The following is a 22,207-nucleotide window of genomic DNA, read 5'->3' on the forward strand; positions in this document are numbered from 1 at the left end:
ACGAAAGCCAAACTTGAAATAAAATCTCTTAAAAAAGACAAAAAAGGAAAAAGAATAAAGGAAAAGAAAAATGAAATGTAGAAAGAAGTGGGGAAGAAGCCACAAGTCCAAATATGGACAGCCCATGCCATAAGTGCAAAGAAATGGACACAACCATAATAAATAATCAATGTCAGCTTCTAAGTCTCCTCCTTCATGTATCTCTCACAATCTCTCTCCTTCTCCCTCTCCCTCTCCCTCTCCCTTCCCCTCCCAGACAAAGGAGACAAAAGCAATTCAATTGTTAAGGAGCTCGCCATGCCGTGCGGGCGTGCTCCTTCTCCCACACAAACACAGGGTGGACCCTTGTGGACCATCTTCCCTCCTTGCACCGTCCCAACTGTCGCCCCTCTGCCCCTCTGCCCCACCTCTTTTGCATTCCCCACTTCCACATCTCCCCTCCCATCCTTATCCTTTTGCGAAATCGAATATTTATGATTTTAAGTAAGAAAATGGTGTTGGTATTCACTGACCTTCCCACCATTTTTTCTAGTGTGAAACAGCCCCAGACACATGACCCCCTTTCTGTTGTCCCTCTTCCCTCGGATGTTCCCCCGGATGGGTATAATAATACAAATGGGTTTTCTCTATTTTTTTATTTTTTTTATTTTTGGGCTTATTATGAAATGAAGAAGATAAAAAGAGGTGAAAGAGATGGTTTTGAAAATCACTTGGAGGAGAAAGTGGGTTAGTTACACTTACACATTGGCGATAAGGACACTTGGTGCTTCTTAAAGGGAAAAGACAGGAGGAAGAAAGTAGAACAAGGTTATGGGAAAAATAAATAAAGTTATTTTTGAAAAAGTTGTGTTTGGAAACTGTGAAAGTGAAAGTCTTCTTTCCAAAGATGCCTTTTTCTATTATCTTCCTTTAATTTTTATAATATTTTTTAATTAAGGGATTCGTTGAAATTTTTAAACATATGGCAAACACATCATTTTTATAATTAAATTATTTTAATCATCTCAAAATCTAACGTCTCTTAACATTTATACAAAAAAAAAAAAATCCAAAAATTAAAATCAATGTCATATTGTAAAAGAGAAAAGAGAAATTATTTTGAAAATCTTTCACAAATGTGTACGTCCTTTTCTGAATATGGAAAATAAAGAGGGAATATTCCATTTCCCAAAATTTTCACCTTTAAAAGATGGAAAAAAAAAGGGGAAAAAATGAAAGGGATGGTTAGCATTTTGAGTCAACTCGCATGTGGGATATCAAAGTCACGAAGGAGGCGGAGCGAAGTGACCATACATGGATGTCGGCTAGCCAAAATGCGTAATTGCATGCCACGTATCATGGAACCCATGATGCATGCCCATCAAATGACATGACACATGTCTCCCTTTCCAAATGATGTCGACATCGGATTCCGTATGGGGTTTGGGCACCACCCACTGTGAAAAGAGCTTCCCAGTGGTCTCATGGTCTTTGGGGTCTCAAGTCTTAGCCCTTCGAGTAAACATGATGGGTGATGACAATGACATTCACATCCATCCAGACCCTCCATCATGCCCCATCTAGATTTTGATGGGTCATCCATTTCTATCATCATCATCATAAATGTGGACGCAAGCCCTTCAGGTATGCCCATGTGGCGCATCACTATTGGTCAATGTGCACATATGTGCATTCCTTCTGGTACTCTATTTAAAAAAATTTTGGGAAAACTTCTTTTTTCTTTAGATGGCTGCAGATCATTGTCTGGTCTTACACGTGTCATGCTAAGATGGGTCAGTCTTGTCCAACTCAGCTGAGTTTTGGATGCTGACTTGTCATGTGAAGGAAAGAGCATACCACAGAGTTTGAGGATATTAATATTTACATGGGTCGTCACTATCAAAATTAGTCCCCCACCATAAATATATATAGTTTCACAATTTACAAACCATATATAATATTTATTAGGCCTTGAGCAATAGGTCAATCCAACTTCAAATTAATAAAGAATGACATTAGAATTGATTTCTATAGGTAAACTTATAATATATAGGTAGAAATTCATGACACTGGTATAAAATGACTCATCTATTATATATAAATTTGTTTTAAAGTCATGAAAATTTACGGGATTAAAGTAGACAATATCTATATGATGTTATCATAGAACAGGTTCATACTTGCATGTGAAGACACAAAAACTCAAACTCGCATATCCCAATATGAAAAGAAAAAGACATGTATAACTAACCTAATAACATATGAAGTTGCTAATTTGACTTAAAAACTTAAATTATTAGATAATAACCAGTAAAATGTATATCATATTAATAGCATATGTTATTACTTTATAAGTAATTTTAATTTGAAATATAAATATTCTCAATTTTATACCAAATTATTAATTACATAATTAAGATACCAGTCATATGACATGCGATTTTTGCATAAACATTATTAGAGTATAGGCATGGTTATTTTTGTTCATGAAATTGGCTCCTTCTAGCTAGCACCCTCAGCCTTTTGAAGATCAAGCTTATTTTTCTAGTAACCCCAGTTTGCAGTATCGTTGTTGGATTAGTCCAAAGTTCAGTTCAATCAGCGCGATTATCGGTCAATAATTTGGATTTGGAGGGCCACTGACACTACTAATATATGCTTCTTGCCTAACAAAATCAGTGAAGATTCTAGACAAGCTTAACACATGCCTGGTTGTATCTGGGGGAAAGTCTTAAGGTAAAGTCCTCAGTTGACTTGATCAAAATTATAGGTCTGGGACCCTGGGTGAGCAGCATTGCTCCAGAAAATTCAGTAAACTAAGATAAATCTTCCGGGAAAGGATCAAACACGCCACGCGAAGATATGACAGTTGCTGATAGATGATGCTGCTGCCAACCCGACAAGTTGGAAATGGATGATGAACTTGGAAACTAGACTGTTTAATCTGTGAATATAGCAGATACATTGAAAACAACGTAATTAAGTTGTTAGAAAAGGAGCAGTTTCATTAATGGTCCAGCTCCAATTTAGAAAAAAAAACGGAGTTTAGTTGAATGAAATGGGGACATTGGCAATGTTTTTGGATGAGAAGTGATCAACATAAGGGACCCTTTTAACTGCAAATTGATGAGTTGGTGAGCTACATGTATGATCCAGCATTTACTGATCTGCATGCTTGTTTCTAGTTGGCAGTAGCAGGTAATTTCAGGGTGTCTGGTCTTTCTTTCTCTTTTGTGGATTCGGTTTTGGGCCAAGTGGAATATGTTGGAGTGTTAAAAACAAAAACTGGGTCATGGTTATCATCAGGAGAAACAGCCATTTTAGCTTTTTGGAAAAGCAAAAAGATTGGTGGAAGATAAAGGGGGAGAACTGAAATGAAGTGGGTGTTTCTAGAGGGGATGAGAGGTGGATCATCCTGTTGAAGAGATGGGACTGGGAAAGCTGAACAGGGATTGAATTTTCTTATCAGGTTTAGGCATTTTCTTCTGTTGAAGGACATAATGTTAGGATACGAAAAAATGATTGATCAAGACAATTCAACATGTAGGTCTATTGAAATCAGGTGCAACTCAAGAATCACATGGACTGTCTGTAGCTACTGTAGTTTATTAACACTTGCTGTTTAGAGGGCAGCATTTTGATTTGCTCGGTTTAATCGGATATTTAACTAATCTTGTCCATTTAAAGAGGAGCTGACTGTACTCATATCTGATCATATCTTGGGTATGGAGGAGAGTGACATATGCTTGTGATGGGGGCATGAATCAACAATGTTATTGTCAAGTATTTCAATACTTCATCCTAATTAAGCCGTTATATCGGTTATTGTCACAACTAGAAATCACAATTCTCTTACTATTCCTCTTATGTTTGGTCCCAAGTTTCCAACATTTTACTTCTCCATTCACCTTTCTTTGAGAAACCAGTTCACTGTAGTTCCAGTGAGGGTTTCTGACTGCGTTATCTCCATATCTATATCCAATTATTCAAAAGCCCTGTTAAGGTGGAGAGCTTCTAGGAAAATACTCCTAATTAATGTAACTTTCTCTCATATGATTCATACAGCTATGTCTAAAATGCCTGCACAAGAAGTAATAAATATGGATTTGAATTAGGGAGACTCACACATGAGCTTCTCAAGTCTCATTTATGTTTTCTAGTTAATAGGTGTTTGGTTGGAAAGAAGAAGAGTTGATGGGATGTGGAGGACCATTGGGAAGGTGGATAGGGGGAATTCACCTCAGAAACCTTAGCCAATTACCATAATAATGGCAAGAGCCAAGAACAGAGAAAGATTCCACCAACATTAAAGGCAGGAAACCATAAGAATTCTTAACCCAAGTCATGTCAACAACAGCAATAACTCCTTTCACTTCTCTCCACAGTGGACATAAATGAAGAAAGGAGGAGGGAATGTAACTGTAAAGATAACTGTAATAACAGAACCATAATGAATGAAATTTATAATGCATGGAAGGACATACATGGGATTATTTTTTTTACATACATTACATATATATAAATATTTGTTCAGAATGGTAATGTTTGTAGGACTAGGGTTGATCCACCACAGGCTCTTGGAATTTGTGCATGAGACTTTGGGAGTCAAATTGGAGAGGAACAAGGGATCTATAAAAGATCTGGTCTTATTTGGTCGGTTATAACTGTCCTTTTGTGTCTGTTCTTCCTCCATTGATTTTGCTGCCCCTTTATTCATTGTTCAGATACCCTTCTCCTTTAAACAACTGGACTTGGAAATGATGGAATCATAGCTTTTGAGAAGAAGCAGCCCCCTCCATTGGAACTCATCCTAAGAACAAAACAATTCCATGTCTTCTAAGGTTTCTTTTCTCCCAAGTTCTCTTCCAAATCCTTCTCACACACACACTGGAAAAGACCAAAAGTAAGGGTTAATTACGAGAGTATGATACAAGTGTTTGTGGGTGTGTCTAAGAAAGAGAATTAATTAGTATATTTATTATACTTCATTTTTTTTTTCTCTGGCCTGAGACAAGATTTGAGGGCTTACCAGATGTTGGTAGGGCAGCTCAGTTTATTATTTTAATTGAAAGAACACAAGTTGTTGCTGATGAGTCCAGATGGATTAATGAACTTCTGTCTTTGATCATCCACATCCCACAATAGACTACCATTATCCTGAAAATGATGTGCTTGTCATGGTTAGCAAGATAGATTTTTCCCCCCTTCCAATCACATGATTTCTTTCTAATTTTCTAGTCAAAATAAAAGGTGGGATTATTTAATTATACAGTGTCCTTTCATTATGAAGAGTAGGATCATTTTCACATTAGATATAAATACAATGTGGGGTAAGGAAAAATAAAAGAAAGAAAGAAATAAAAGAATTACCTGTGAGAAGACATTTAGCCTTTGCCCCTGGTGAAATAAAAGTGAAGCTGAAGTGTCCATAACAGGATAGTTATTTGTTGCAGTGAAGGTGGTGGTTGTATCAGCATAAGCTGTGGGCTGGGAAGGACTGCATTGTTGCAGAGATGGCAGTGGTGATGTCAATGCACTCAATCTCTGAATATTCATGTCAGAGACAAAGATCCCATCAGCTTCAATGAAGGAAAAAGGATCAAATATTGATAACACATACATAGGCTTCAAGGGGTGGGTTTTTTTTTTTTTTTTTCCTATTACCTCTGGCCTCACCATGAGTGCATCTAGGTCCATGCCAAAGTCATAGAACATAGGATTCACAGAAGCAAGCTTCATAGAGAGGAACTGTAAAAAAAGGAACTGGTTCAGTTACATTTCACATGGATATAAGTTTCATTAGAACTTAGAAGTATACAAACTCTTTCCTAATTATTAATTAATTAATTACCTCTACTTGATTCTGTAGGGACTGGACATAGTTGATTATTTCATCCAACATAAGGGCCTTTCCAGTAACCTATATTTCAAGCCAAACCACATGACAGTGTCAGAAAAATATTTGTCTAGGAAAAACAAGTCATTATCATTTAGAAGAGAATCAACTTCACCTTGTCACAACCAGGAACAAGTGCTTGCAAGAGCTTCATCCTCTCACTGATTTTCTCTCTTCTTACCTGGAACCCATTTGAAGAAAATGAATAGTTGTAAGAATAGGGTGAGAAATTCTTTTAGAAACTATTCTGGTAGGTACCAAAACATTGAAAACTCTGTGATTTGTTGTTGGGGTATTATGGGAAACTAATGCCTTAATAAATGTAACAAAGACACTGGGTTCCATGGGCTTTTAATAATTAATATTAGTGAACAGTAGTACCCTCTCTGCAAGGCTGTGGCTGTCTGTTGCTTGGCCCCTCCTTGCTCTTACATGAATGTAGCCGGTTGGAGGCTCTTCAGAGGCTTTCTTCTGATCCTTCTTGTCTGCTTTGAGCTGCTCCTCTTCTCCATCCTTCACCAGACCACTGCCTTTCTTTGCCTTCTTTCCTTTCCCTTCTCTTGCATCCTAATGAAATTAATAAACCATGGCAAACTTCCAAATCAATCAACAAATTAAGATCAAAAGGTTCAAAATATGAAAAATATGAGGACAGCCCACTTGAATAGGAATCCGGTATATGTATTCTTGAAGCTCAGTTTCAGGTGGGCTTTTTACCTTCGATTGAGCAGAAGTCAAGGAAGACCCATCTCTGCTCTTCCTCTTCCTCTCCCTCTCTATGGGAGCCACCTTCTGGGTGACCTGTTCACCAAGTTCAAGCCTATCCACCACTGACGAAGAGTCTGTGCTCAGTTTCTGGGTCACACAAGGCTCATTGTCACTGAGAGTAACCTTTGAGCTGTGTTGAAGAGACGTACTTTCATGAACCCTAGCATCAGCAGGAACCTCATGAAGAGATTCAGAAGGGAAAAACTGAGAGAAACAAGTGGTGGTGTTCCCTTCCTCCATAAAACCAGACATCTTAATGGGAGTACTCGGCAAGAAAACTGAGTCAAGAAGAAAAGGTGGGTGTTGATACGAAAAGGCTGCCATTTTAAGAGCTTCAAAAATTGAAAATGGAAGCCTTCAAGAAAATGATGGAGGAGAGGCAGAAGCTTGCAGTCAAGTAAAGTGGGTCTGAGACAATCTAAGAGGTCGGGTTTATATAAAGATGAGGGAAGAGAGAGAAAGGCACCCAAAGTATAACTCATCCCCATGCAAAGCTTCTGTACATTTGACTGGTCTTATCACACTCTCTCTCTCCCCCTAAGGTAAGAGATTAAGTAATTAAAGTTTTAAGCTATGATATTTCTCCTCATCTACTAGAAAAGAAAAGAAAAAAGTTGTGATACATCTCTAGACTTCTCCAGTTGAATACTTTTTAATAAATAAAAAGTACATTTTCCCTGGTTTTTTTGTTTGTTTTCTATTGCTGCAAGGACATGATATCAATGATTCAGATTTTCAGACATAGAATTTATGATTCTGTTATTGAAAAACAGTTCACCATAATGGTTTTGGCCACCCCTTCTCATAGAAATGGGCAGTGTGTCACCGTGTTGTCTATTTTTTCATTTTCTTTTAACTTTTCATGGTACAGAAATACCCACTTATGGCCCTATGGGAGTTTGAAATCCAAGCAACCAATAAAATAAAATAAAACAAAAATTTTCCTTTTTTGATAAATAGGCATTGGGCTAAGTTAATAGTAGGGGCCTAGCTTCTCAGCATGATGGACTGTCAAAATCACTTAATTGTTGATGCCATTGTTTGTACACTGTAAAAAACCTTGGTTTAGATGGGTTTGAATAAGAGGTTTTGTCATTTGTGGGGTTGGTATTTAAAGCATCTTGATGGGTACCATCAAAGAAAGAAAAAAAAGTTTACTGCTAGTAGAAAACAACAGAATTGAGAGAGAGAAAGAGAGAGGTCTCCATGTCATTCAGTGATTTACAAAAGCTGTACTTAGCAGCAGGCTCAGCTTTTGGTGTGCACTGCCTCTTACATGCCAAAGTTCATTTTCCTTGATATTTCACAATTTTATGATTTGATATTAATTTTCTTTTTTAAATTTTCCCAACATAGCTAAAACAAACATTTAACTTCTTTGTCTTGTGGTCTCTTCTATAAATCCCCTCTATTATTATTGCCATTATTATTTTTTAGTCCAATAACTCCAAAGCTTCTTGTCTTAGTTGTTATCATTTTCTTGCCATTCAATTATGAGGTGATCTGTACTTGCATAAAGAAATACCAAAGTATTTATGTTCATTTTAAATAATTCATTAACTAAAACACTTAGTCTAAATGTTGATAATGTCTATCAAAATGATTTGAATCCTCCCATCAAACAATTTTGTCAATAGATGTAATCTATAACCACACTATGTTTATGGTACTCATGGTCTCTATCATTACAAGTTTTAGCCATCATTGTCTCAATTTATTTTAATTACATTTATATTTTACACACGTTTGCATGACTTTTGTTCTAATGGCTTTTAGCTGGCAATGAACTATGCCTAGAGTTTGTAGGTCTTTGTGTATAGATCATATGAAATCATTTCAAATCAAACCCTAATTCACATCACACAAATTTTAGTGGGCAAACGAAAGCAAAAGAAGATTTAAAACAAAGTGGCAACCCAAGTGTCAATATCAAGGGTTTGAATATATGGTGTAGGGAGTAGGGCAAAGAAATGAAGCAACAAGGAGTCAAGGAAGAAGAAGAATCATTGAGGGAGAGAGATGAGATGCAGGCCAGGTGTTGATCCAAGATGTGAGCCAGTTGTCATGAAGAAGCCAGTAAAAGGTGATCAATCCCTAAAAGCACCTGCAAAGACTAGATAAAAAGCCAGTCATCAATCAACGAATCACCATTTCAAGTGGCGGAACTTGTGCCTCATACTAATTTGCCTTGAATGATATGAGGCTATGGGAGAGCCCACACCCCTTTATTCACTTCCAAATTCCAATACTCTTTTTAGTGTATGTTGAAATTCTGAGCTTTGGGTCAAATTGGTTGCGTGAAAAAAGATTTTTTATTTTCTTCTTTCCTTTCTAAATAATTGTTCAAAATATCATTTAGAATTTTGCAGGCCATTCATAAAAAGTGTTGTTGAAAACAGTTTTTTGTTACTTAAAGAATTTACTTTCAAAACAAATCATTTTGTAAAACATATTTTAAATTTATTTTTTGAAAATGATCCAAGCCCTTTACTTTTTTTTGACAAAAAAACAAAAAAAAACGGATTTGGAAAGAAATGTAGAATTTTTCCAGTCGGCGAAAAGCATGGTGAGATCAGTTTGTTTATAGATTTTATATATCTTGATAGGCACACAATCACACATCATTTTCTTCTTTCAACTTCAGATGGGTCTCTTGCATCCCCTAATGGATTAGAAGTCGCATCCATGTTTTATGGTTCTTAATAATTATAATTTGCAGAATCAGTCTGAAACTATATATGCTATTGAGGTGGATATTAAAAAAGGGAAAGAAAAAGAAAATACGCGGTTTCTAAATTTGTATTAAGTTTCACTTTTTGTATTGAAATTTGGACAAGGGCTAATTTGACTAAAAACTCACATATTTGAAAATTTTTTTACACATAAAAACAAATGAGACTCATCAAATGGTGAATAGTAATTTTAAGACGGACATGGTCCAAAACCGTGCCCTATGCCGATGCCTTCGGCGCAGGAGCACAAGGATGATGCTTCCTAAATGAACAGAAAGTGGGCCGAGGTGTGTCCATAAACGGGACCCAGATGTATGTGGCTAATGTCCTCCCTTGTTTCTAGCTCTTATATAATGTAACCAAGTATGTGAGCTTTAACGTACTTGGTCTTGGCCTATTTTGTAGTCAACTTTGATCATTTGTTTAGCTGTGGTTTTGACTAAGTTTTGAACCAAGCCAACGGTTTTACAAGGACAAGAAAATGATCCAAGTTTGGTGTTTTCCAGGCAAAATTTGACCTTCAATTTTAGGGCTTCAAGTCGTCATTGGAATCACTTACAGACGATTACCACTAGCAATCGGAATGTAATCAGAGAACATACGCCTTTTAAAGAAACAAGTACGTCTTTTTCGAGCTCATAAAACAATGATTTAACCGAAAAAAATTGATGGTCAAAGCAGCATTGTATGTGCCTTTGATTTGGGTTATGGATGTGGCCTGTGGGGGCCTGCCTGTTACTCCAAATCAACTGGATCACAGCTCAGCTCCAGATGCTTGAAATTTGCCATACCAGGTAAAAACCAGCTACAAAAAGTGGAAGGCAAACCGAAGAATCAGGCTTTGATCTGGGTCACACAGCTCACATGGCTCAGCTCCGTAGGACATGTCCGCAGCCCATGTTTATTGCATTGAGTTGTAATTGGGACAGTGCCCTTAAAGCCATGGTACGCTGCCCATAAAGAGCCTTTTGTGCCCCTGCATGTGAAGCAGAGAGAAAGAGCCTCGAGATTTGAACTCATCCAACAAGAGACAAAAGTTGATGCATGTATTTTTATAGGATAATGGTCTTCCCCAGCTACAATATTTTCCACGATGTATATGAAGTATGAACTTGGGAATTTGGGAAAAGAGATGAAGAGTGATAGCATCTGAAAAAGAAGTTCGGCATAGATTTCAACCTGGAATGGGAGCAGAGTCTGTGTTTCACATGGAACCCACATGGAAAGAGAAAATTTCCCTGATGGAAACCACCTCAATTATTCAATTGAATTGCTGTTGTGGAATAGTTAGCATCTGAATCATTTTGGTGGATTTCAGTGAAATGTACTATACAAGTCACGCCTCTCGAATTGAAACTCCCAGCATTGGTTAACTTTTGGATCACTCCTCAGGAAGTGATGGAGAATTTTGTCCTTGTCATGTAACAATTGGTGGTTTATGATGTAAATGGGTAGCCATTTATGATGTCATTTGAATAGAATTCTCAACTACGGAGTTCTAAACTTCTTAACATCATTACCCCTTATTTAAATGGAGGGAGATTCATGTTTTTCCATAGTGGTATTCTACCAAATACCATTTTCTTTACTTTAAAGTTTTTATTTTTATTTTTTTAAATATGGTATCTAAATATAAAATTTAATCACAACGTAGGGTGATTTTATTGCTTTTTGTAGCATGTTGTATTGTAAGCAATAATTGAAAAAATGAAAAATACTTTGAAATTTTTTTAATTATAGGTGTAATGTGCTCACGGAGAATAAGTTAAAAAATTATTTTGCAAAATTTTGTTCCTGAAAACTCTAAAGTTTTGTTTGAGAATTGTTTTTTAAAAGACTTTTAGAGACGGTTTTTGAAAGTTGTTTTGTAAAATAAAGAATTGTTTAAGAGCCTAAAATGTTAATTTTTTATATTTTTTAAAATAAAATTTTGAAATAATCTTTAAAAAATATTCTCTAAAAATAATATATTTTATATTTTATATTTTTAATTTATTATTTTGAAAAACATAAAAATATTTTTGAAAATAGGTATAAAATTTGGCCTTGGTTTTTTGTATGGTAATCTAGTAGGTCAAGGTAAAATCAAAGCACAAACACATCGATCATCTCACTCAAGCTCAACTTTGGTAAAAGTAAACAATGGCCAAAATGGAGGCAGCCCAATGCACAAGGCGACGAGTGATTGAATTATAAGGGCAGCCTATACCCTCTTTTGGGGCCCTTCCCTCAGTCCTCTTGATGAGCCCTGCACATGAAAACGCCATTAATGAAGGCTGAAGAGAATTCTCACACGACAAAAGAAGGGTGAAATTGTTGGCTACCCCACCAGGATGTGGCTGTCCCAACTCCGTAAATCTGACCTATACGGTCCTAATGGAAATGATGAAGGTGATCTACATACACCCTCTCCAAGAGGTAAGAGATGTTGTCAATTAATCACATTTTCATTGTTTGTCTTCTTTATCCTAAAAGTCTCACAATTTAAAGAGGCATAAGGGCTTTTATCAGACATATTGTCCTTAAGGACTGTGGAATTATAGGGGATGCTTTTGGAAGTAAACTGATATCAAGTCCTTTCGGACTGTGAAGCGTATCTATGGAGAGTGACTAGTCGGCTAAACGTGATTTCTGGGGGCGATTTTTGTCATCATTTTGACTGGTATCTATCGGTGTCTAATCTTCAGTTTGAGCCATTTCTCCTCACTACTTTCCGTACGGCCATGTAGTAATTGTGTTTGGATTATAAACCTTTCATCCCAAACTGTCACATTACTCTTAAGGCTTAAGAGGAATAGTAGGGATAGTGGGAATAGTTTTATACTTTTATGTTCATGGAACATAAGTTTTATTTTGGCAGGAAAACAAGAATATGGGTTTGCCCATCATGGGAAAAGTCTCTGTTGGCATGAATCTCATGGAAAGTTTTGAATCATGGCTGAAATCAAAGCATACTCCACATGCTTCAATCTATACAAAGATGGTAATATTTCTTGGTGGGTGAAGTGAAAGACATACGCCTACCTCCCAGTTACAAGTGCCAAACGACCTTACTAGGCTTTTTAGTCACCAAACTTACAAAAACCTGGACCAGCCCCCCACCTCTTCTAGGGTTTCTTTTTTTAAGAATTAGATCCTTTCTGCTTCCTTTGACTACCACATTGCTCACCTGCAAGGGACCCCCATATCAGTTGGTGCCCTTGAGTTGCCTAAACTTGTTAAGTATTCGACAAGTTGGTTGGACTATGACTCCTTATCTTGGCCTCAATGTGGCTGAAAAGGGTCACTTCAAGGGGTTGATAAGTCGGCTATGATGAATTTCTTTCCTATAAACCATTCACTTACTACACTAGAAAGCATTTACGGAAGAAGACAACCAGTGGATGTGCCGCAACCGACTGAAAAGCAGTGTTGTAACTGGATTATGCCAATCTTCATGCACCAGTATCAAAATCTAGACATGGTTATTAGAAGATTACGCAATCTCCATTCACGCTAGTATCTGAAAATGGATGCTGCCGGACCCATTGCAGACGCATTGAAACACAAACTTCCAACACGTCTTGGGATTGTGGTGGAACTCAATTGGACACATCTCAGATTTCCACAAAGTACACCCTCTGAATTGCGGCTTCTGATTTGAATATTTGAAAGGTCTAGTTGGGGGTTTGTGATCAACTTGCAGTTATTTCTGATATTATGCCAGGAAAAAAAAGCTAAATGAATCGTATGATTTTTAGACTTGCTTCATGCACATGTAGAATCAGAGAGGGTAGGGATAATAAAGCTTCATGCACATGTAGAATCAGAGAGGATAGGGATAATAAAAGGCTATTGCCTTGAAAAAGAACAAAATGTTGAATGATACCTGTGGAATGACTCAGCAAAATGCAAGGTCACCATCTTCTTGGCTGTCAAGTTAGACACTGCACATTCACAAAAGATGACACCCAATAAGGTACCAAGTGGGAGCTGCACCATGATTATGTTTTGAGGTAAAATGCTAACTTCTTCACATACAAGCTGGTCCGGCTGCGCTTCAATTTTGTACTGGGCCACAGCCCCATACATGAGACAACATAGATTTGCCAGCTCTTCCATGGGGATTGAGCCAGTTTTTTTTTTTCAGCCTCCATCTTTCCTAAATATTTGAGAATTTCCTCCACTTAGATGGTTCTTTGGGCTTTTGTAAAATTCATTTCTGCTCCTTGTTGTCATAGAATATATTCTGGTTGGAAGAGATTCAGTCACTTTCTCCAGAATATGACCAAAGGTTCTTCTATAAAGGAATTCAGAATTCGAAGCAGAAACTCATAGATGACTAATCTATGAGCAAATTGGTGAATAAGAAGAAAACAATAAATTTGAAAGGCAGTGAACAGTGGCACGCCAGGATCAGTAATACCAGAAATACAACAAAATACAAGCATGGGAGAATTTGACACTGCCTTTTTCACAGTGACAAAGCATGTTATATCTACAACACCTGCATTGTGTTTTGCATAGGACAAGCTGAGGCACATTTGCTGATTGAGGAAAGAACGATATTATCCAAAAAAATAGAGAGTAGATCATGAATTCACCAGATAGTCAACAAGCAGTAACAAATTCAAACAGAAGGTACATCCAGATAAAAGAGAAGAATTGTGCATTATTAGATGGGCAAAAGAAAATTTTTAATCAATGAAGATCCACAAAAAAACCATCACAGTAAGGTACATGGCAGACTACAAGTGATCAGATCACAAAAACCTGTAGTTATTTTATTGGGAATTCCTCTGAGTGGGAAAACCAAGATTATAGCATCACCTAAGATTCAAGTTGCAACTTCACCTCAAGTTCCTAGAGGTTTCGAGGATGTAAACAAAACCATCCCCTCAAAAATAAAAAATAGCTACAAAAATGAGAATGATGCAAAGATACTGTCTGTCTTGAATAGAATACAGCACCCATCCCCAGTGATGCCATTTATAGCATCCATCCATGCAACCCCCATATTATTGATCCGCCAAAAGTAAATTCCCTTCTCAAATTCAACATAAAAATTGTGTTTAATGATAGATCATCGGCTCAATTTCACACCTTTGCAGGAACAGTGGCAGCAGGAGCAGGAGTAACACCTCCAGTTGTTGGCCTATGGATAGCAACAAAACCTTGTTAGCATTTTATTCAAATAAAATTGGGAACAGGACAGTGAATGTAACTACCCAGAAATAGATCCTTCAAACATGTTAGATAGTACCAGGAACATGGCAAAACAAAGAAGAATTTTAATCAATGAAAGGAGGAGAAACTTACAGCCCAACAAAAACTTTGAAAGCATCGTAGATACCCCATTGGACTCCTGTAAGGGTTCCAATCATGACTATACGAAGAGGAAGACCACGGGTGAAGAGACCCCACAGTCCTAGATTCTTCACAGCCTGCACCACGGAAATACATCAAAACAAAGTGGGTGAGATCAAGGGGAGAGGTGTATATATAGATCCATCAAATCGATAAGAAGTTAGTTCACTCACATCACCCACAGTCGCCCCCTTGGCATTGTTCAGAAAAGAGACCAGGTTGTCAGCAGGGTGTGACACGATAGCACATAATATACCAGCCACATATCCACCAGCAAAGCTCACCCCAAGCTGAAAAGATTTGCTGCACTGTTCCTTGGGGGTTGGAATGGCATACTTATATGACATCTCCACAATAGTCTCAAAGGATGCAAACTTCATCATTGTATATGGAATCTGCGAAATACCCATTTTGATGTCATCAGGAACACTCAAACAGGAGAAACAGCACTTATAAGACATAACTCTTCTGCTCACCAAATTGATGATATGAAACCATATTAGTAGAGATGCAAACCAAAAAAAGAGAAGCTGAGACATCTGAAAACCTACACCAGAGTTTCCCAAGTAAACCCAAGGTGAAGTGCCAGGAGACTAGACAGAATAGAGAAGCATGTAGGATAGATGAAACATGATATAAGGTATTGAACATTGAGGTGAATTTCTAGGACCGAGCACTCCAGCAGAAGGGGGAACTGAGATAAAACAAGTTGTCGCTTTTTAAGAGACTAGCTATGTGGAAGCGTCAATATAACTCCAAGGGTGGGAGAATCACCTCGATACAAAGCACTCTATCCAGTTTGTCAATTTATCGTATGTGTATCCTCCATTTGCCTAGAGTGGTTATTGGAGCAAATTCAAAGGGATTTTCTGTGGGGAGGTGGGGCCCTAGAGAGAAAACCTCATTTAGTAAGGTGGACAACAATTTGCCTAGATAAGAGAAAAGGGAGGCCGAAGGTGAAAAGCCTTATCATGCTCAATAAGGCTCTCCTTGGCAAATGGAGTTGGCGATTTGCAAATGAAAAAGAGACATTTTGGAATCAAGTAATAAAGGGGAAATACGGGGAGGAATGTGGTGGGTGGTGTTTTCAAAAAGTTAGGGAGAGGTATAGTGTAGGCCTATGGAAAGCAATTAGGAAGTTGGAGCACCTTGTTAGCTCTAGATTTTCTTTGGTGGTGAGAAATGGGCAAAGGGTGAGTTTTTGGAAGGACAAGTGGTGTAGAGTTGCACCTTTATGCAATTCTTTTCCCACCTTATTTGCCATAGCTATTTCCAATGAGGCTTGGATGAAAGATGTTTGGAATGCTTCAGAAAGTGAGGAAAGAAGGGGGGGGGGGGGGGGGGGGGGGGGGGGCGGGGAGTTGGAGCCCTTGAGGTGAAAAACTTGTTGTTGTGTTTGAGTGGGACAAGAGTGATTGTGGATGTGGAGGATAGGGTAAGGTGGGCGGAGTCAACAGGGTGTTTTCCAATGAAGATAATATGGAACTTTACTATGCAACCAAAAGTAAGCTTCTTTGCTTCCGAAGCGTTTTGGGAAAAAGTTCTAACTTTGGACCAAGTTCAAAAGAGGGAGGGCTTTAGCAAATAGATATTATTTGTGCCAAGCGCATGAGGACTCCATTGACCATCTTCTTCTCCATTACCAAAAGACAATGGAAGTGTGGAAATTGTTCTTGGCTCTGTTTTAAGTGTATTGGGTGTTTCCTTCCTCAGTTAGGGAAACTCTCTTGGGGTGGAAGGGAGCTTTTGTGGGTAAAAAGCGTAGGGCAGTTTGGAATACAGGCCCCTTATGCTTGTTTTGGTCAATTTGGAAGGCAAAGAACAAGATTGCCTTTGAAGATGGGTGTGTGTCCTTGCAAAAGCTGAAAGCATTTTTTGTATTTTAACTTTGGTCGGAGTCTAAATTGTTTATAAAAGATGGTCCTTCGACGCTAATTGATTTGGTGGGTTCCTGTAGCGGGGGGTTGTTTTTTGTACATCTTGTTTGGACAATTTTTTGTTTCAGCTGTAAGGGGGTGAGACTCCCTATCTTGTACATCTTAAGTCGCTATTTTAGCATATTTTTGTAATACAATACTCTCACTTATCAAAAAAAAAGAAGTTGTCCCTTTTTGCTACTCCAAAAAATGAAAACCACATGCTGACCAGTCTAAGGCCATGAAACAAGTTGCAGGTAAGAATCTGTGAACAAGCGTACAAGGGTTTAAAGAAGATAATTTTACAGGTATGTGGTATCAAGGGTGACAAGACCTTGATAGAGGCAAAACCCTGAAACTTCCTAAACAATCAGATCATTAATAAAATGCCAAAACAAAACCACAATATTATTATTCATTTTTTCTCCTCGTGCAAACAAAACATAAATCCATACCAATTAAAGTGAAATAAAGAAAACAAACAGAAGATCATCCAAAATAGCCAAAAAGAAAATAAGTATTCAATACAGTGAGAAGATTACCAGAGTAAAACCAAAAAACCTCTTGAATAATTGAATAGTTTAACATGAGATGTAAACCCCCTTTTCTTATTTAAGGTCGAAACTGGGCTTCAGAAACATGGCAAATTGCAATAAATTAAGAATTTCTCTATACATGGCAAAACACCTTGTTACCTGACCACTAAAATGTCTTAGCACTAGTTAAAATTACAAGGTGATGAGATTCCATATCGGGGGCACATGGGGGTGCTGGGTATTGAAAACTAATAATCGCCACATAAAAAACTTAAACTTATACGTATTATTTAAATTTTGAATGCTTTCCAAATTTCAATGAAATTTAAAGCTTTTCAAAATTTGCAGTTTTTGACGGAGTAGGACCTGAACTCCCAAGAAAATCAAAATTTAAACAATAATTAGAGAGATGTAGCAACAGAAACAGACATCCTAGCTGATACAAGAACGGCATAAAATAACTCATGATTTGATGTTACTTAAAAAATGACATAATTTCAAGCCAAAGAATTATAAAACTTATTTAAGGGAAAGGTAAAAGATGATATTTATTAAACAGCTAAATTTGGATTTTGAACATTCAAATAACAAACTAACAAAATCAGCATAGAGAGAAAAGGAAGAATGCCTAAAACAATCCAATGAGATCTTAAAAATGTAAAATAAATTGAGAGAAGCTCATAGCATGGCCCTACATGCTTGAGGGACTGAATGATGTGTCATGCCCTAAGAATCAAATTATAAGATATGCATGCAGGCAAGAGGATATTAGAAAAATAACACACTAAAAAAAGATGCTATTTAATCACTACAATTCACCAAATAAGGGGAAAAAATAAAGGGATGGTGTAACTGCATAAGCAATTAAGAGGAACAACTATCTCCTCCTACTACCATATATAGAAACACAGGACAAGACAGTGAAATATTTTCAGCTTACATGGAATCTGTCGTCCCCATAGAGGAACAAGACCCTTGTACAACCTGTCAAAATTGGATAAAAATATAAATTAATGTCTTTAGAAAGTACAAATCCACACCATTAAATTATGAAAATCAAATTATTTATAAGAGAATATTACCCAAGAGCACCTTCAGACTTGACAAACTTAGGAAGACCATCCGACAATCCTCTGGCAAAACCAGGCTGAGTTTGGACACGAACCTTCACAGCCTCCATGGGACATAGGGCAACATCAGCAATAAATTCAGCAGATGCAGACCCAGCAAGATAAATCAATGTCTTGTACTTGGTTGCATACTCAGGACCAGCAATATCTGAGTAGTATTTCTTAAAGAACTCGTAGAACCCATACTTGCAGGCTCCCTGAGCACTGTAACCAAGCAGGGTTGGTACCCAACCCCTGAAGAAGCCTTTAACTCCCTGCTCCTTGAGTAATACTCCAAATCCAGAAGAGATGCTCTTGTACTTTGTAGGGTCAATCTGAAAGACCAAAAGTTACTCCAATTTTCCTAATAAGAGTCAGAAAAAAGATTCACCCAAGCACACACAGTCGACACATTTATTCAATGTAGCTTCCAAAGATGGAAATGATGGGAAAATAATAAAGAAAAATTTAGACAATGCCTTGCTCCACACAATCAACAAGAAGACAATTAACAAGGTGTGATTCATGCTGCACACTTTTTTTCCCCGTTTGAAGCTTCTTGGTGTTAAGGTGTCAGGGGTAGGTTTGCTCCAATCCCCAGGGTGGGTCAACTCATTATTTGTCCGGGTAAATATATAAAAGTATAGGCTAAATCTCCAACCACAAAGGAGAGACTAAGAAAGATCATACATAGCTCTCAAACCAATACCATGATAACTGCAAATACCCCTAAAATAATAAATAAATAAATATATAAATAAATAAATAAAACACTCAAAACCCTAAAGCAAAACCAAGTCAACAGAAAAACGTCTACCGCAAATCCAGAGTGACTCCCCCCGGATAGACCTTTCCTAGCGATAATTGTACAACAATCTGTTCAGATAAAGAGAGAATAAGCTAAAACTCAGGTTTAATAAACATCTCTTTAAATCTAAGTCCAACCACAAGGTATCGACATCGAAAAACAGTACTAAAGCCAATAAAAATAGAAATCCTTATCAATCAGACAGCATTTGTCATGGATTAAAGAAAATCGAAACATCAGGTCACAGACATACAAGTCTCGATGACAAAAAAATGGTAAAAAACACCACAAATCCAACATCAGCAGTTTCAAACATCAATCCAAACGAAACCAAATCAAAATCGTGGTCGATAAACAAGGAAACATAAATGAAAATGAGACGAAATGAAAATCGAAAACATACCTGCATATTACACTTGACGAGATCGAGAGGAGTAACGGCCATGTGAGTGAGACCACAGCAAAGGGTCCCTCCGGCGGTACACGCGGCGTAATAAGCCGGTGAGAACATCGCGATCTTCCCCGGCTCGCTCGGAGCCGGAATCATGAAACTCTTGGACGCTCCTCCATTCGACGACGCCGTAGGCAAGGTAGGGTTCCCGCGCACCAAAGTGTCCACATCAAAGAGCTTCTTCGAAACCGGCGTTGTGTAGAGGAAGCTCGGAACGAGTGACTGGCGAGAGTTTTCGATGAAGGCCATTGGAGCTATGTATAGGGTTACAATTCGCTGATTGGATTCTTCGAGAAGGAAGAAGGGGGGCCGATTTCAGACAGGGAAACAGAGGGATCGGTGGTGGTTAAAAAGGAGTGTTTGGACGCGAGAAAATCTGGATCTCGCGTCCGCGGTCGAAAATGTCTGCGTTCCCGAAGGAGAGTTCTTCATCTGCGCTTGCTTTTAGGGGATGTTCTTGACATTTTTGCCCTCCGGTCTTCGTTTAAATTACAACGTTGACTCCCGGTTACCCTTTTTATCACCCGAGTAAATTACATTTTTACCCCGAATTTCCTGGTCCGAAATTTATTTTTATAAATTCGATTAACCACAATTATTTGATTTTTTTATTTATTTTAAAAATCTTTTATATTTACATAGCAGGTTTTAAAATAATTATATATTTTCTTCCCAATTTCACCTAACACATTTTAACGTGGCTCGGGTTCATATATTATATGAGTATATAATGAGTGAATATATTTTATGTTTGAGAATTTATTTTAAAATATTTTCATTAAAGATAAGATTATTTTCTAAACTTAAAAAGAAAAAAATTAATTAAAAAAATTGCGCTCCCTGGATCATGCCATCACATCTGAGGAGCAATGTTAGAAAATACAGGAATCGTTGACCTGTACCTGATGGCTGAGGATTTTATTTAAATACCTTTTAAATTTTCCTTAGAATTTGTATAAAATATTTTTTTTTCCTGACAAAAAGTCTAAAAAATGGCAATGTTTAGACAAAATTGTCATATAAACTAAAGGCATGGGCCCCACATGAAATTTCTGAAATGGAATCTAAAAACCAATTTTTTTATTTAATTGAATTTTCTAAAAATATCATAATTATTTTTATTTTTTATTTAAAAAAATATAACTTCTAAACATTTAAACCTCATTCGTTGTAATAAATATTACAACGAATAAAATGTGATGGGCTAACTTTCCTTTGTCAATTCAACCGTGAGTGAATGATGGGTGTGGGTGAAATTGTTGCGTTGAGTCAATGGCATGTCTAGGAGAAGCCTCGCCAACCTCAGCAGGGACGTATACATATTGTTTATTAACGTGGATTCCAAGGCACGAAAACCCTTCAAAAGTCTTACACTCCCAACTAATATTCCGCACATGCAGGCATGCTGCCACCTTTGTGCCTTGTGCTGCTTGACTACGCAATTAGCCCTTCAAAGTTTCAAACCAGCTTCACATAGAAAACCTTTCTAGAAACAATGTTATACTGTCAATTTTCTTCCATATTTAACATTATAGGATTTGGGTTTTATAATGTATATCATGTTTTTTAACACCCGTCTCATAACCATAACCATAAATATAAATAAAGAGATATATATAAATAGTTTTTTTTTCAACCTACTCAATAAATTGAAAAAACAAATGTGTAAATAGGAGAACAAATATGACGCACGGGACTTAAACATGTGCACAGCCTTCTAACAACTATATTGATAACTTACTTTCATTGCTACTTCTTCTATAGGAGTTAAATGTGATATTGAGTAAGGTTGTATTATCCATTTATTATCTAATAATTTAAACTTTTGGGTTAATCAATAATTTAATATTGTATCAAAATCTTTAATAAAATTTGTATGGCTTAAAATAAAACTTTTCAATCGGGTTAAAATAGAATTTAGCTACAGAATCATGAAAAGTCATAACTTCCCTCTTGAAACATGAAAAGTCATAATGTGTAGTAAATTATAAAAATCATCCTTGTGATCTTCCTTATATTTTAATTTCCCTATTGAAATTTTTTCAGAGCAATGTTATCTCTAAATTATGCCTGAATACTAGAGGAATCCTACTATTAAGATTTCAAGTCGAATTTTTATGTGATAGGTTTAGGTGCCTCTGATTTTATATGATGGGTATACATTTTTTATGATTTTTTTTTTAATAAGGTGACTTGTTTAATATTTGGTTTATAATATAAGGTTGACATTGCTTAAAAAAAATTATGCACTAAATTGAGATAGAGGTAAAAATATAATGTATTGATTTTTATAATTTATCATAATTATATATTTTTTTAAATCTAATAATAATTTTTAGACCTATTTGACTTCAATAAGAAGCTCTCTAGTTTGATATATACGTTTAATAAAACTTTAATAATTTATAATATTGATTTGTCATTTTAAAATCATGGCCTTTGGCTTGCTTGAGCTTGTATCAAAGAGCTTTATTTATTATTTGTGATATCAAGTTTGACTCAAAAGAAGATGGAGCTGATAATTAAGAAATTCGAAGGTTTTGGGCAAAGGGTCTTATATTTATATGAATATTTCATATGAAAGGAAAAATAAATTGAGTTGGTTAATGTATTCCAAAGTTTTTTTTTCATATTTTTTCATATAATATTTAATTTAAAATATATAT

General features: G+C 36.7%; 3 protein-coding genes across 3 annotated transcripts; all 3 read right to left on the reverse strand.

Annotated features, from left to right (window-relative positions):
- Positions 1 to 4,407: 4,407 nt before the first annotated feature.
- On the reverse strand, positions 4,408 to 7,109 carry LOC117903979 (transcription factor bHLH137). Its single transcript, XM_034816508.1, has 8 exons — positions 6,593 to 7,109; positions 6,257 to 6,442; positions 5,991 to 6,056; positions 5,831 to 5,899; positions 5,644 to 5,727; positions 5,350 to 5,523; positions 5,009 to 5,136; positions 4,408 to 4,866 (listed from the first exon to the last, which is right to left on the reverse strand). Exons 1-7 carry the CDS (start codon positions 6,965 to 6,967, stop codon positions 5,041 to 5,043), a joined length of 1,050 nt encoding a protein of 349 aa, XP_034672399.1. The 5' UTR covers positions 6,968 to 7,109; the 3' UTR covers positions 4,408 to 4,866; positions 5,009 to 5,040.
- A 5,650-nt stretch (positions 7,110 to 12,759) lies between these two features.
- Positions 12,760 to 13,924, reverse strand: LOC117904581. Its single transcript, XM_034817259.1, has 2 exons — positions 13,244 to 13,924; positions 12,760 to 13,066 (listed from the first exon to the last, which is right to left on the reverse strand). The coding sequence occupies exons 1-2, from the start codon at positions 13,474 to 13,476 to the stop codon at positions 12,871 to 12,873; spliced, it is 429 nt and encodes a 142-aa protein (XP_034673150.1). The 5' UTR covers positions 13,477 to 13,924; the 3' UTR covers positions 12,760 to 12,870.
- Positions 13,925 to 14,114: 190 nt separating this feature from the next.
- On the reverse strand, positions 14,115 to 19,968 carry LOC117904580 (mitochondrial phosphate carrier protein 3, mitochondrial-like). Its single transcript, XM_034817258.1, has 6 exons — positions 19,494 to 19,968; positions 18,256 to 18,617; positions 18,121 to 18,157; positions 14,895 to 15,116; positions 14,674 to 14,798; positions 14,115 to 14,509 (listed from the first exon to the last, which is right to left on the reverse strand). Exons 1-6 carry the CDS (start codon positions 19,788 to 19,790, stop codon positions 14,452 to 14,454), a joined length of 1,101 nt encoding a protein of 366 aa, XP_034673149.1. The 5' UTR covers positions 19,791 to 19,968; the 3' UTR covers positions 14,115 to 14,451.
- Between the last annotated feature and the right edge of the window lie 2,239 nt (positions 19,969 to 22,207).

Source organism: Vitis riparia, chromosome 17 (genome assembly GCF_004353265.1).
Source record: "Vitis riparia cultivar Riparia Gloire de Montpellier isolate 1030 chromosome 17, EGFV_Vit.rip_1.0, whole genome shotgun sequence".
NCBI classification, from domain to species: Eukaryota; Viridiplantae; Streptophyta; class Magnoliopsida; order Vitales; family Vitaceae; genus Vitis; species Vitis riparia.

Bases quoted from the DNA above. Each gene is read 5' to 3' on its own strand.
- LOC117904581 (XM_034817259.1), bottom strand. From the start codon at position 13,476: ATGGAAGAGCTGGCAAATCTATGTTGTCTCATGTATGGGGCTGTGGCC. The intron at 13,067-13,243 runs GTATCATTCAAC...GCATAATATCAG, and splicing joins TTTGCTGAGTCATTCCACAG to AAATAACTGCAAGTTGATCA.
- LOC117903979 (XM_034816508.1), bottom strand. From the start codon at position 6,967: ATGGCAGCCTTTTCGTATCAACACCCACCTTTTCTTCTTGACTCAGTT. The intron at 6,443-6,592 runs GTAAAAAGCCCA...TAATTTCATTAG, and splicing joins TGACTTCTGCTCAATCGAAG to GATGCAAGAGAAGGGAAAGG. The intron at 6,057-6,256 runs GTACTACTGTTC...AATGGGTTCCAG, and splicing joins GCCACAGCCTTGCAGAGAGG to GTAAGAAGAGAGAAAATCAG.
- LOC117904580 (XM_034817258.1), bottom strand. From the start codon at position 19,790: ATGGCCTTCATCGAAAACTCTCGCCAGTCACTCGTTCCGAGCTTCCTC. The intron at 14,799-14,894 runs GTGAGTGAACTA...TCCGTGGTGCAG, and splicing joins AGGGGGCGACTGTGGGTGAT to GCTGTGAAGAATCTAGGACT. The intron at 14,510-14,673 runs GTAAGTTTCTCC...TGCTATCCATAG, and splicing joins TTCAAAGTTTTTGTTGGGCT to GCCAACAACTGGAGGTGTTA.